Here is a 15,995-nt window from a genome sequence, read left to right as displayed (position 1 = left end):
TAAAAAATAAATAAAAAAAATCCAATATTCCCAGTAGAGATCAGACTAGCTATAAATCCTGACTTCTTGACCATCATTACTACACTAATTGCTTTTTATACAGCATTTGTTCTAGTTAGCAGGTTGGTCATTATTCATTACAATTTCAAGAAGCCCATGTTGCAGCTGAAAGCCTCTCTCGGCCGTCTCTGAAGTGCCTTTTGGTTTTCTTCCCTGCCTAACATTAAAATATAGTTAAAAACTGACTGCATGTTGATACAAAGAATTAATGACCGACCTAGAACAAATTTATTTTAAATGATAGATCTTGGTTGCTCCCTCTGACCTCATATTCCAGACCCATGCACTTGAAGGCATTGTGCTAAATGAGTCTGAATAAATGGATCGGACCTGTGTACAGAGTGACTTGGGACATCACTGCAGTTGAGATCATCTTTATATGTCCCAATCTAGAGATATTCATGCATGCATACTGCTTCAAGAGCAAACATTTATTAACTGAACAGTGTATCGACACTGAGCTGCTCCAGACAGTGGATACATTCCAGCTTCAGCAGAAATTACAAGAGATAAAATGAGAAATACTGGCAACATTCAAGGACATTGAATAATATTCTTAGCACTGTCTGTGGGCAATCTGTAGCAATCCATGAAAAAGCTGCCCCCGTCCCTCCACCAAATTGGAAGAAAAGGAGTTTGGAAAAGAAACCCAGCTTTTTCATAGATTGCCAGCAGATGGTGCTAAGAATATATGCAACATCCTTGAACATAGTGTGGATTTCTCATTTCACCTCCCATTGTAATTAACACTCAAACTGGAAATATCATTATCTGGAAGAGCCCACCGACAGTGCTGATCACCTGTTGGGGAAGAATGTATCTAATATTAGTCTTCCCCACAAAAAATGAGATGATTGCTATTTTGTGAAACTATCCATTTAGTGATATACACATAGTGCAGAAATAACCTGTATGGTTGGATGAAGAAAAGGTGGGAGCAGGTTTCCATGTGCAAATATCTCTTGCTGTAAACTGCCCCAAAACATGCAGCTGGCCACTACGTATGGGCATAAAACACTGTTTGCATTCTGTTCCAAGCAAAATGCGCTGAATGTTCCATTGGAACAATCTTGGAACCCTCAGAACGTTTCAAACCATTCAGAGTGCCATTTTGGTATCCAAAATGGTGCTCTTATGGCTTCTGCACACCTGGTGTACATGCACCATTTGCATGGTGGGGCTTACCAAGCCCACTTCAAGGCAGAACATTCCAACTGTGGAACGTTCTGCACATCCATACTGGCCACTGTTGGAAACAATGCTGAATTGAATGGGACTTTGGTTTGATCTAGCAGGCCTCATCTTATGTTTAGAATGTTGCCAGAAAGCATCCTAAGACTATTTTCTCTTCCATAACTTTACAATGCTCTCAACTGAATATATCCCATTTGTAATATTTGGTTACAATCAGGTTCAGAACCACAAATCAGGCAGAATATGCTGACATTTGCAAGTTCAGACAACACGCCCTATATTGACATATACATCCCAATACCAGAAGTCAAGTTTGCAGATGCACTCTAGAAACCGGTGGTTCAATGTCTCCCGTATCATGTGAAGCTGCCCTATAAGTTAGTTTGCTACTCACAGCTGTGTTGTGAATAACATACCTATTAGGGGTTTTTAGGATTGTCACAGAAACCTATCATAAGGTGAGGGTGAGCAAATAGATTGCCATTCACTATATTTCATAGATTAATGGAATAATTTTATTTATTTATTTATTTATTTATTTATTTGATTTCTATATCGCCCTTCCAAAAATGGCTCAGGGCAGTTCACACAGAGAAATAACAAATAAGATAAACAATATGGAACCCTGTCCCCAAAGGGCTCACAATCTAAAAAGAAACATAAGATAGACACCAGCAAGTCACTGGAAGTACTGTGCTGGGGGTGGATAGGGCCAGTTACTTTCCCCCTGCTAAATAAAGAAAATCACCAAATTATAAGGTGCCTCTTTGCCAAGTTAGCAGGGGTTATAGACCTTTGGGCAAAGAAATTAATATTGTTCTCAGCAACTAGTAATTGGAAATAGGGTTGTTGTTTTTTGTTTGTTTGTTTGTTTGTTTGCTGGAAAGCAAATCTGTTCTTATTGGTGTGAAGAGATTACTGGCCAAAATGTCATTTATTACAGTGGCATGTGTTGAACTCCCAGCCAAGGAATCATCACACCTTAATATTAAAGAAGAAGGGATCCCTGGAGGCTAGATGCATATGTTTTATTCATTTAAGATGATGTATAGATTGGATTAACTCTCAAGACAATATCATTAATCACCATATGACAAGGCTCCAAGTATTGCTAAGGGCATTCTATTGCACTCCCCCCCACACTTCCTCTTGCTTTCAGTCGATAATAATCTGACTCCTTAAAGATGTATGTTGAGTATTAAGACTCAAACCGAGATAAATGAGGTTGCACAGCAGCTGTATTTGCACATTGTGCATTAGAATTGCACACAGTTTAGTCTAGGGATGGAAAATCTTAAGACTCAATATCAAAATCTGCACGCACACACAGAATCTGATGTCCCACAACTGTCCTGCGATCTCTATTAATTTGTTCTCCTAGCTTTCCTTCCTGGCTTTGTTTTTATTGGGAACCCTAGTACACCATGTCAGCCAGAGTTTGGGGCCATGAAGCTTGTACTGCGAGGTCTCCAGAACTGAAGCAAAAAGCTGCTATATAAGTTCTTCTTCTTCTTCTTCTTTTTTGCAAGCTAATTGACATCTGCACTTTGCAGTACTGCTTAAGTCCATTGCGAACTGTGTTCGAGTTGTGGTTACAAATTACCATGCAAAGAGTTAGGTCCTGAAGCAAAAGACTCTCTTTTGCTCTAGCAGACTAAATTCTTGGGCAGCTAAATGGTCAAGAACATTGCTAAATATAAGCTATCAAATGTTTTGTAGCATTGCTCAATCTCAGCTACTAGATGGCTCTGCAGATCTGCAAGCAGATCTTGCAGGAAATACTTAGATCAAAATTTATAACAGGGTAAGAATAATAAAGACTGAAATCTGCCATTCAGCTTTAAAGAATGGCAATATGAAGCATCTTAATGGGGCAGGTTGTTTTTTGCTTTTAGCATATATTTAGGCATATTATTTGACAATCTAAAAATATTAAAATACTCAGATTCAATTTTTGACAAGAATTGTCATTAAAAATTTGCAAAAGTTAAAATGTTTATATTAAAATATGTATTTTCTTGACTTTATTGTGAGTACACATCCAGCAGAATTGGAGTATTCAGGGTAAGGGAAATCTCCCTCTGTGCATTTTTGAACACCAGCTTACCTCTGCTAACAGGAAAATCACTCCTTTTAAGTATTCAGGTTCACTTTAAACCGCAACATTGTTTTCTATATTCATTATTTTAAATTAATTTTCTCTAGACAAAATAAAGTGTTGTACTACATTGCAGCCTCACTGTTAGGAATGAAGATAGAGGGGACAGTACAGGAAGGCCAACACACACAACCAAAATGGAGAGCATCCAGGTCATAGAAGAGTGGTAAGTTTGCCATTTGTCTCCTTCCGTTGCCTATACTGCTAATAACCAGCATAAGTCTTCATGTGCACTTGCTCCTAATTTATATAAAACTGCAGCCTATAATCTAGGTTTCAATTATCTGGATTTAGCCACTTGATGTGACACAACAGCAAAAGGGTACTACAATGTTTTCTTTTCTGTAAAATTGAACCATAGGTGTGGTTCAAATAAATCAGATTATACATGGTATATTCCAACCATCAATGTACAGACATAGTTCCTGGCAGAAAGACTGTGTATACACAGTTCCTGTCAGAAAGATAGCTGTAAGAGCCACAATGATGTGCCAGGTCATGTGTTCTCAATGCAAAAGAAAGAAAGAATGAAAATGAATTAAAATTCTGCATTCAAAAAATCCAAATTGTGTGCCAAGAAAAGCTAAATTCTGCAGCCAGTATAAATTATGCAAATTGAGCAGTGTACATAATGTTTTTTCCTGTTTCACCATTTCCTGTTTCACCATTTGTATAATCTCTTGTAGGTGTCTCCCACAGCCCTTATTTCACTAGACAATTATTTATCATTTTCTTAGGATTCAGTTATGAGAATTGATTTTGTTGCAGTCCTTTTCCACACTAATTTAACTTATTGGCATAGATTTATCTTACTTAGTTACTACATGCCATAAACTTGCAATCATAAGGGTTTTACACCATGGGTTTTTTCAGTGTAACTAATACATCAGTGGAACATCAGAGCTAAGAATTAGTACTCTGTCTACTTTTTCTTACCTTAGCAGTTCAGGATAATGCCATCTTGTGGACACTGATTTGTTTCCACAACACAACTGTTAGTTTGAGAGAGCAGTTCCTACAGCTGTGCAAATCACCATCAATTCAATTTGGGGCTGCCTTGGTGCTTCAGAGAGGTCCCTGATGTGACCCAATTCGACCCAAAGCAGACTTTGGTTTGATTCAAGTTGAATTGGGCCGATTCAATTCAACCCTGATTTGGCCATTTGAGCTTCACACACACCAGAGACATAATTATGTGGCAAACCTAGGTAACACAGCCTTCTCAAAAACCTCACTTAACTAAGTTGCAACCCATTTGAGATTTAATGAGGCTTGCATGTGAAAGCATCCTTAATCTGTGGAGAATATATCTGCATGACAGATTTTAAAAATCATGGTTTATAACCACCCCTTGAATACAGCATTAGAAAGAGAAATTAGTCAGGAAGCACAGGATGAAAGCTTACAAGGAAGGATAATGCTTTGATTGCTAAATATTTTAGTGATGATTATGAAGAATGATTGTTTCACTTGCCTATTTAACAGGGACACCTTTTAACCTAGTATTTCAGTGACAGCAAAAAAGGGAGTAGTATGTTTAAACTGGGAATAGGTGATTCCCTACCCTCCAATCTTTCTTCTTTTCTTGGTAATCTCTAGTATGTTTCTTCAAACCACATACTAAATGAGCATATTTCAGGTCAGTAGCAACAAAGAAAGAAACCTTGGCTACTCTAGGAAACAAGCACAAAACTTTCCAGTTAGCATTTTGCTGGGTCTCAGAATGTTTTTTGTTTGTTTGTTTGTTTTTTGGCTGCTATATAACTTCTACCAAAACTTGCTTTTGCTGAAAATAAAAGAAAGGCAACATATGAGGCCAAATGTCTTCAAACACAGCCAATCATACAAAAATTCAACTATCTATTCCAGTCTTGAAAGATAATCTATTGAAAAATCTCAGCTACACAGAACCAGTAATGCCTGGAAGCAGTAATGGGCTGAATGAGGGAGAATAAACTGAAGCTGAATCAAAATAAGACGGAGGTACTTATTGTGAGGGGTCAGAACTCTAGAGACAATTTTGATCTACCTGTTCTAGATGGGGTCACACTTCCCCAAAAGGAACAGGTTCGCAGTCTGGGAGTACTTCTGGATCCACACCTCTCCCTGGATTCTCAGGTTGAGACGGTGGTCAGGAGTGCTTTCTATCAGCTTCGGCTGATACGCCAGCTGCGCCCGTTTCTTGAGATCAATGACCTCAAAACAGTGGTACATTTGTTGGTAACCTCCAGACTGGACTTCTGTAATGCACTCTACGTGGGGCTGCCTTTGTACATAGTCCGGAAACTTCAATTGGTTCAGAATGTGGCAGCCAGGTTGGTCTCTGGGTCATCTCAGAGAGACCACATTACTCCTCTGTTGATGGAGCTACACTGGCTGCCAATAGGTTTCCGAGCAAAATACAAAGTGCTAGTTATAACTTATAAAGCCCTAAACGGCTTAGGCCCTGGGTATTTAAGAGAGCGTCTTCATCGTTATGAGCCCCTCCGCCCACTGAGGTCATCTGAGGAGGTCCGTCTCCAGTTGCCGCCAACTCGTTTGGTGGCTACACATAGACGGGCCTTCTCGGTTGCTGCCCCGAGATTGTGGTATGTGCTCCCTGCTGGGATACAAGCCTCCCCATCTCTGACAATTTTTTAAAAACTTCTGAAAACACATCTCTTCAACCAAGCTTTCTCAGCTTTTTAAAACTTGTTTTTAAATTGTTCTGATTATTTAATTGTTGTTTTATGATGTTTTTAATTGTTAATTATTGTTTTATGCTGTTTTATAATTTTTGTTTTAATTAATTGATTTTAATGTTGTTTTAATGTTTTATAGCCTTTTGGAAGGGCGGTATAAAAGTTTTAATAATAAATAAATAAACCAGCAATTATATTCTGCACTCTGTTAATGCTGTGCAAAGTTACTTTTGTAGGCTTTGCAACTAACAAATATAAGATCCATAGAAAGAGAGAAGCATTTTAAGACATGTACTGTATTAACCACCACCATATCTACTGAATATAAGTGAAATCTGAGGAAACATTCATATTTCAAGCACTGTTTAAACAGAGAAAATCAGCAGTTGTTATGGGCCAATGAAATCATTGTTGCCAGAGGGACACCTAGGTAGCTTTGGAGCCTGGACCTAAAAGCCTTTGGAGGCCGCCCTCTCCCCGCCCTGCTTCCGCTGCAGCTTAAGCATCATTTTTTAACCCATAGGTTCTTGAGGGCACAAACCATACCACCTAGGACAGACTAAAGACAATTTTGGGGGCCCCAGGGAGTGTGGAGGCCCTGGATTTTGGCCCTGAAGTCCAGGGGTAAGAGTGCCTCTGATTGTAGCTCAGTAGTTGTGAGTAGTAACATAAACCCAATTGATTTCAGTCACACTAAAGTGTGCAACTAACTTTCTCTGGATCAGGACTGATGTGCACAAGAAGGTCATTATCCAAGATACAAAAATATTTCTATGAAATCAGAAAGTGCCACTTTTTTGTTCCTTTTGCAGCCAAAACCCAACTGCAGATGAAATTTTGTCTTGGGCTCAAAATTTTGACAAGATGATGAAAACACCAGCTGGTAGGAATATTTTCAGAGAGTTTCTTCGAACAGAATACAGTGAGGAGAACCTGCTGTTCTGGCTAGCATGTGAAGACCTGAAGAACGAACAGAACAAAGAAGCTATTGAAGAAAAAGCAAGGCTTATATATGAGGACTACATTTCAATCCTTTCACCCAAAGAGGTAATGCTGTAAATTTTCATCAGAGTAAATTGATGTTCATAGCTATAAGGGCCTGTGGCTGGCTTAAACCATCAGGTTTGAAAGCAAACATACAGCCTACATAGTTGAAGGAAATTCGCTCAGAATTGGTGGGAAAAGATGCCATAACTTAGAAGTTTTTTTTCCTGTCATGCTCTCTAACCAATGAAAATGTCAGCAAGTGCATAGTCAGGTGACAAAGATATGTTATATTATGCTGGCTAACAAAGAGAGGCATGACAAGGCTTGAGGTGGTCCTCGCTTTCCTTTTCTTTGAAAATCTCCTTCCATGAGACAGAAATGCACTATAAAATAATGGGTTGTACAAATTAGTAAAATCAGAAGGAAGTTTGCCAAGGGGGACTTTCTGATTCCCTCCTCCCCACTACAGTCTCCTCTGTAAAGCCAGACCTGAGGGTTGGGGGACCCTTAAGAACAGAATGGAAAGTGTTGCAGTGGGTGGCGGGGGAGGATGGCAGTCTGCACCGGGAAGGGGAAATCTGCTGAAATCAAGCAGGGGCACCATGTATGTATGTATGTATGCATGCATGTATGTATGTATGTATGTATGTCTAGGGAAGCAGGGAAGAAGTGTGTCAGATAGAAGTAACAAGAGATGTCTTGGAAAAATTAAAAACTAGCAAATCACCAGGCAGGTAGCAAGGTTGGAGTGGGCCCAGAGACAAGATTTTAAAATGGGCCCCACCTCACTGAAACTCAGATCATGAAGTAAAGAAATCTTAAATGAGGTTGAATAGCCCTATGTGCCACAATAAAACTTCATCCTAAATTATTTTTTTAAAGGTTTTGTAAATTGTGGACGATGCAAGTCATTTAATGGTACTAGAGAAAGACATACTGTTCTGGTAGCTCCAGATCTTAACACTCACATCAATTTTGGAGGATGAAGGAAGCCCAGGTAGGTGCATGACTGGTGGAGTCAATCATGTGCCTTGCCTCTGTCCCCCCCAAGATAGTGGGCCCCCAGACAACTGTCTCCCCTTGCCCTATTTAAGTTATGCCCCTGTCACCAGGGCCAGACAGCATCCACCCAAGAGTCCTTGAAGAACTCAAATGTGAAATTGCCGACCTCCTTGCAAAACTATATAACTTATTCCTACAATCAGGCTCTGTACTGGAAGACTGGAAAGTAGCCAATGTAACACCCCTTTTCAAAAAGGGATCCAGGGGCGATACAGGGAATTACAGACCGGTTAGCTTAACGTCTGTTCCAGGCAAACTGATGGAAAGCATTCTCAAGGATAAAATTGTTAAGCACATAGAAGAATAGGCCCTGCTGGGGGAGAACCAGGATGGCTTCTAAAAAGGTAAATCTTGCATCACACACCTTTTAGAGTTCTTTGAGAATGTCAACAAGTGTGTGAATAAAGGTGATCTGGTTGACTTAGTATACCTAGACTTCCAAAAAACTTTCAACAAAGTTCCTCATCAAAGACACTTGAAAAAACTTAGCAGTCATCGGATAAGGGAACAAGTACAAATGTGGATTGGTAACTAGCTGAAGGACAGGAAACAGAAGGTATAAATGGAGAGTTTTCACAATGGAGGGAAGTAAGAAGTGGGGTCCCCCAGGGATCTGTACTTGGACTGGTGCTTTTTAATTTATTCATAAATGATCTAGAATTTTGGGTAAACAGCAAGGTGGCCAAATTTGTAGATGATACCAAACTATTTAGGGTAGTGAAATAAAGAACAGATTGCGAAGAGCTCCAAGAGGATCTCTCCAAACTGGGTGAGTGGGTAGCAAAATTGAAAATGCAATTCAATGTTGGCAAGTCTAACATGGTGCACATTGGAACAAAAAAACCCAACCTCACATATACGCTGATGGGATCTGAGCTGTCGATGACTTACCAGGAGAGGGATCTTGGGTTCGTGGTGGACAGCTTGTTGAAAGTGTCGGCTCAATGTACGGCAGCTGCGCAAAAGGCCAGTTCCATGCTAGGGATCATTAGGAAGGGGATTGAAAATAAAACTGCTAATATTAGAATACCCTTATACAAAATGATGGTGCAGCCACACTTGGAGTGCTGCGTACAATTCTGGTCACTACATCTAAAGAAGGACATTGTAGAACTGGGGAAGGTGCAGAAGAGGGCAACCAAGATGATCAGGGGCCTAGAGCACCTTCCTTATGAGGCAAGGCTACAACAACTGGGGCTTTTTAGTTTAGAAAAAAGATGACTGCTGGGAGACATAATAGAGGTCTATAAAATCATGCATGATATGGAGAAAGTGGATAGAGAGAAATTTTTCTCCCTCTCCAGTAACACTAGAACCAGGGGTCATCCCATGAAATTGAAATTGATTGCCAAGAAATTTAGGAACAACAAATGGAAGTACTTTTTCACACAACACATAATCAACTTGTGGAATTCTCTGCCACAAGATGTGGTGACAGCCAACAGCCTGGATGACTTTAAGAGAGGTTTGGATAACTTCATGGAGGAGAGGTCTATCATCGGCTACTAGTTGGAGGGCTAAAGGCCGCCTCCAGCCTCAAAAGCAGGATGTGTCCGAGTACCAGTTGCGGGGGAGTAACAGCAGGAGAAAGGGCATCCCCTGAATTCCTTCCTGTAGGCTTCTAGCGGCATCTGGTGGGCCACTGTGTGAAACAGAATGTTGGACTAGATGGGCCTTGGGCCTGATCCAGCAGGGCTGTTCTTATGTTCTAAGCAAGAGAGTGGAAAGATTCTCCTCACCACTGGACAGTGTAGTACAGGGATAACCAGCTTACCAAGTGGTTACATGTGCACTACTGTAAGCTATCACATAATAAAAGAACAACTGTCTTCATCCTATGTTTTCCCTCACAGTAGCCCTGAAAGTATTTATGTATCTATCATATTTATATACTGCCTGATATGTGTATACCTAGGCAGTGATATTTTGTTGTATTTTGCTGAAAATACAACAAATATAAAACAGGATAAAATGAGTAAAACAATTTTATGAAATAAAACAAGCAATTTAAAATTAATTAACTAAAAGCCTGAGGAAGCAGGGTCTTTGAGGGTCTTCTTAAAAGCAGCCGGAGAAGCTCTTATTTTGACAGCGAGTGCCTTCCAGAGCTCTAGGGTAACCACTGAGAATGTCCGGTCCCGTGTGGCCACCAAATGAGCTGCAATTGTAACTGAAATCAGACCTTCCCAGATTATCTTAATAGGCGGGAGGGTTCATGACAAAAGAAGTGCTCTCTTAAATACCCTGGCCATATGCCACTGTTAACCAATTAGATGGGGGCGGGGGAGATGGGACTTAAAACATAATTATTTCTTCTAGGGCCATGTTTTAGACTTAACCCATTTCTTGATATCCAGACATGGAATTTCACTATTGTATCACTGAAAAGTCACTTCGAGAAGTACTGCAGTGACAAAAAATGTGGCACGTGAAAAAGTCTTAAGATGTATTTCCTTGTGGCTGGAGAGAGGCAATACTTTTTAAGAGATATGAAGGCTGCATGATAGAGCCAGAGCTGAAGATGCCACACCGTGATGAATGCAGATATGCATGCCATAGCCTGCTATGTACTAACAGGTCTTCAAAAAATAAATAATAATACTTAGTATTTATATAGTGCTCACTCTGTTTGTAGTACTTCACATATATTTTTATTATTGTTCAGTTTTTATACCACCTGTCATAAAACATCACAAGGTGGTTTACAAAAGCCCTGCCCCGCATGCATGACAACCGAGCCTCCTTCAGGGTCGGTATGCAGAGCAAAGCCTCCTCTAACAACCATGTTGGATGGGCAGAAACCCTTATGTTCATATCTTGTCGCAATCCTTACAATAACTGTGTAAGGTAGGTCAGTATTATTATCCACATATTGCAGATGGGGGCCTGAGGCCCCCTAGTGAGCTGATGGCAGAAGCAAGATTTGAAGAAGCTGGGGCTTCCTGGTTGGTAATTTAGTCTCCCAGCCACTAGGCTACACCAGTTCTCAAAGAGGTGTGTAAAAGGTTCTATATTTAGATTAAAATAGGAAGTTAATTGAAAGGAGGAAGAGAGAAAAGCATGCTTCTAATGGAACATATATATTCCTGCAAGGCAGCTCGCTGTAGGATAAGGGTGAGCAAATGGTGAGTCCTGAGCCAACTCTAGCCCACTGAGTGATGCCATTTGCCTCCCAGTTGCTATGCTCATAGGAGAAAGGGGTGAGTGAATGAGGAGCATCTGTAACACCAAACTTGGTAGCTGCTGATGAGAAGGCCTTAGAGCTTTGACCCTCAGCTCCCCGCTATTGGCTCAAGGTTCAGCAAAACGAAATGCTGGCCTGAGCTATAGGACAAGAAACAGGAATTAAAAGGTTTTGTGTAGCTGCAAGGCTATGCTGCAGCAGATGTTTTAATATGCTCAGATAAGAGGTTCAAAGATTAAATAATTATACTTTTATATATATGTATCTTAAATTCTTTAAATAATGCTTTATTATTATTATTATTATTATTATTATTATTATTAAAAGAATTTAAGATACATATATATAAAAGTATAATTATTTAATCTTTGAATTTGCATGTTTATATATATTTGCTGTTTGCACATGGTTTGTTGCTGGTTTTGGTTTGTTCTTGACACGTGTGGCCCTTTTGTTATATGTCCCAGATAAGAGGTTCAGCAAAATCACTAATATGCTAGCAAAATTGCTCCAGTGCAGAGCTCTCCATCTGAACATACCTGAAAAGAGTGGGGGGAGAAATGAATCTAGACGATGGAAGAAAAATATTTCTAGAAGATATCATACACACACACTGAATTTTGAGATGTGGTCTTATGCTAAGCTACTTTTAGATAAAAAAACAACAGGGTATGATATTGCCATGTGTAATTTTTTTACACAGGCAGTGCCTCAGTAGGTCAGGCAAATTGTATAGGTTCAAACTTGTATTGTTAATTTTGCTTGCATTGATTTGAAGAAGAACAATAGATGACATGCAGAACAAGGATGCACCAGTACAGCAAGAGAGCAGCCTAACAGAACTTCCCAACTGCACTGGTGCAGTGGGAAAGTGGCAATTTTTGACATCCTGCCCTTCCCCAGCAAGCCCTCTGTGTCACCTGAAAATATGTCCCCAAAGGCTGTGCAACTCTGAGGGAAATATTTGAGTGGGCACAGAGGGCTTGCTGGGGAAAGGGAGGACATCAAAAATTGCCACTTCCCCATTGCACCAAAGTAGTTAGTTGGAAAGTTCTGTTAGGCTGCTCTCTCACTGCATCGGTGTATCCTTGTTCTGTATGCCGGACAGTAGGTTTCACATGCCTTAGTCACATCACGGCTGGATTACTGTAATGCGTTCTATGTCAGGCTGCCCTTGAAGAATATCCAGAAACTGCAGCTAGTGCAAAATGCGGCAGCTAGGGTTTTATCTGTAGTTGCCCGCTGGGATCACATCACACCCATTTTGAAAGAGCTGTACTGGCTAAAAGTTTGTTTCCAGGTCCAATTCAAGGTGCTGGTTTTGACCTTTACAGCCCTTAATGCTTTGCGCCCGGGATACCTAAAAGGACCACCTGCTCCCAAGGGTTGCTGCCCACTTGACGAAGTCATCTGAAGGGGCTCTGCTCCGGGTGCCGACAATGAGGGAGGCTAGGTTGTCGTGCACACAGGATAGGGCCTTCTCTGTTGCTGCCCCCAGACTCTGGGATGCTCTCCCAGTGGCTATTTGCTCCTTGGTCTCCATCATAGTTTTTAGAAAGCAGGGTGGATAAAAATCAATGATTTTTTTTTAATTAGATCGGATTTTTAAAGATTTAAATCGGATTTTTTTAATTTAAATCAGATTTTTTAAATAAAAAACTTTTTGAGGGGAAAAAAATCTAAAGATACATTGTAGTCCAAAGGTATTCATCATGAAATAAGGATTAGTTTTTAATTAGGTAGCATGAGGCTGCATATATACAATGTTTAATTTTTTTGGTAAATGAATTCCATTAATCTCTTTACAATGTCATGCTCTTCCAGAGGTTTCTGTAAGATTATTTTGGGCAATTTTTCTATCTAGAAGAGGACCAAAAATGAAACCTTCATCTGGTTGTAAATATTAAGATTATACCAGCAAGAATGATTCTTTATGTAAAAAAACATGATTTAAATCTAGTCTTACTGACTAGTGATTTAAATCAATTTGATTTAAATCAAATCCACCCTGTTAGAAAGCATGCTAAAGCTTGGCTTTTTACCCAGGCTTTTATATGATTGTCTCTACTGCTGCTTCTTTGTATTTTGTACAGTTTTTATGCTTGTATTTTAAATCTTTTTAGTCAGATTTGTTTTATATTTTAGCTTAATATTTTAATTGTGTCATTTTTATAGTCTTGTTTTTAATTTTTGTGTAAACTGCCTTGAGATTGTTTTAATGAAAGGTAGTATATAAATTTAACAATCAATTAATCAATCAATCAATAACAGTCATGCAACTCATAAAATGTCAAAAGGCTTATGAATATCATTCTTCCCATTGAGTTCAGTGGGACTTACTCCTATGTAAGTACAGTATGGATAGGACTGCAGCCTTAAAGTAATATGGATAGGTTAACATACCCATGTCATGTACTTGTTTAATCAACATCTTGCTGTCTTCTCTTTAGGTAAGTTTGGACTCACGGGTGCGAGAAGTCATCAATAGGAATTTGTTGGATCCCAACCCTCATATGTATGAAGATGCCCAACTTCAGATCTACACATTAATGCACAGAGACTCTTTCCCAAGGTTTTTGAACTCTCAGATTTATAAGTCTCTCGTTGAAAGCACTACGGGCTCTACTTCTGAAACTTAGTTTTAATTTTTTGTTGAAACCTTGATTTAACTTTTTAGGGTGGGGGGGAGGACTATTAGGATGAAGACAGACATAACATTTTTAGAGCAGTGGGGCTGCTCTGGAAGCACACTCACTGCATTCAGTCCAAATGTACCTTTCCTCTCCAGGGCCGAGCTCTGGAAAAACCAGTTCTGCACCTTTGAAGCAGAATCTGGCTGTGGATGGTGCTGATTTGCTGCCCCCCCCGCCCCACATGATGTCTCCAAAAAACCTCCCCTATAATAGCTGGAGCAGTTTTGCCCTTTTAAAATTAATAATGCAAATGCATGAACAGTCATGCAGCGCTTTTAAAAATTAAAAAAGTGGACAGCCCACCTGAAACATCGGGCGAGTAGTAAGACTGACAGCTGAACCAGTGTTCAGTTCACTAGTATGCATGTCTGTAATTTCAGTTGTGAGGCTAAGAGGAGGCTGGGATCACCCCACAGCTGGGGGATGCGCTGTAAGCTCTTTTTTTATATTACTTCTGTCTTCACCTTAGTAGTTAATAACATCTGGAACTGAGTTCCTGGAGAACTGCATCCTAGCACTACTCAGGCTACTGTGAAGAAAACAAATACACTTAATGGTCTTTGTCTACATTGTACCAAGGTCACTCATGCTTGAGTTTGGAAGGGAAAAAATGGATTTGCCAAATCACATTTGTTTCACGCACCTTTCACAACTGCAGTCAAGACTGCAACGATGTACTTGTTTTATGAAGAATTCCCTTGTATATCCTCACACTGCATGTGCAAAGCAAAACTGCTTCACCACTTAATTGTTAAAATATGTAATCCAACAACATAAATTATATCTATATTTAAGAACATTATGTGCAATATGGTCTTACAGTACACGGAAATCATTTGAATGAGCCTGAAAATAACCGGCATTTTTAAAAATATGTGAAGACCGAAGGAAGCTAGTCCTAAGCTCTGCTGACAGAAATCCATTGTTATGAAAGACATACAGCCTTGCTGGGGGCGGGGGGTGGTGGGGGGAGAGAGAGAATTATTTTATCACCATGTACAGTATTTAAAATTCAGAGCAGGGGATTCCTCTGGTTGTTGACTGCCAAAACTGTGGCATTTTCATTACAGAATTTGAAATGTCAAAACAATAACAACAACATAAAAGCACAAATCACATGAAAGGATCCATGTTGGGGCGACACAAAATAGGCGCTGGCATTGTTTTTAATTGTTATAAAAACAGATTATCATTGTAACATTTCAGATGTCGCATATTGTAACAGATTTATTAAAGACTGGCTATCCAGTTATCTAATACTTGTGTAATGTTATGTAATTCAGCAAAAAACAAAACAACCAAACAGAAACAAATACCCTTACATACATATACCTATGGTTGATAGATTTAATTTTTAATTTTTAAAAAATGTTTAATAAAAATGCCTACATGTAGCATTTCAGTCCATGTTGAGGACTAGCATCTGTCTGTAAAATATTTTTTCTTAAAAGTGCTATCGTTTGAGAGGTCAAGTTTGTGGGTTTTTACACAAACTGTAACAAAACCGTTTTTTCACGGGAAGGCTGAAAAGGATTGATATTTTGTGGCTCTCCTAAGGATTCCTTGTAGGATAAAAAAGAAGCTGTGGAAATTGAGTTAATGTTAAATTCAAGCATAACAGAAACATGCCATGTGTTTATTTTTCTTTCTTTGTTCCTTAAAAAAAATAAAATAAAAGTTTTCTTTCTAAGCCCTACTAGAATGAAGAAGGGAGCACAGTATTCAGACCTTGAGCTCAGTTCATGAAGGGTGTCATTTGCACAAGTCATCTTAGAATGAACACAGGTTTGTGCAAGAGCTCTTACTGACTGCCAATGTGTAACTGAGAGGTGGCTAGCGGGTCACAGCCTTTGCTGCTACTTTAGTTTTCTAGGTAGCTGTGTACCCTTCTTTTAAAACCTTGTCTGATTTTGATATGTGCTCTGACTTTAAGGGGGGAGTTGTACAAGTAATTTACACCCACACAGCATCTTCCT

The 15,995-nt window shown here is 39.5% G+C and overlaps 1 protein-coding gene across 13 annotated transcripts in view; it reads left to right on the top strand.

Moving 5' to 3' along the window:
- The window catches only part of RGS17 (regulator of G protein signaling 17), a 126,574-nt gene extending 110,865 nt beyond the window's left edge, over positions 1 to 15,709 (top strand). For 5 of the 13 annotated variants that reach the window (XM_053293183.1, XM_053293191.1, XM_053293178.1 and 2 more), the window contains 3 exons: positions 3,489 to 3,578; positions 6,906 to 7,140; positions 13,777 to 15,709. In XM_053293183.1, coding sequence (XP_053149158.1) covers positions 3,489 to 3,578; positions 6,906 to 7,140; positions 13,777 to 13,965 — 514 coding nt within the window. In that variant the 3' untranslated portion in view covers positions 13,966 to 15,709. Of the gene's footprint in view, positions 1 to 3,459; positions 3,579 to 6,905; positions 7,141 to 13,776 lie in introns of all 13 variants that reach the window. The other 8 variants (XM_053293221.1, XM_053293226.1, XM_053293171.1 and 5 more) reach the window with 2 other exon arrangements.
- The last annotated feature ends 286 nt before the right edge of the window (positions 15,710 to 15,995 follow it).

The sequence above is a fragment of the Hemicordylus capensis genome, chromosome 1 (assembly GCF_027244095.1).
Source record: "Hemicordylus capensis ecotype Gifberg chromosome 1, rHemCap1.1.pri, whole genome shotgun sequence".
Classification (NCBI taxonomy): domain Eukaryota; kingdom Metazoa; phylum Chordata; class Lepidosauria; order Squamata; family Cordylidae; genus Hemicordylus; species Hemicordylus capensis.
This window is presented reverse-complemented; position numbering and strand designations above follow the sequence as displayed.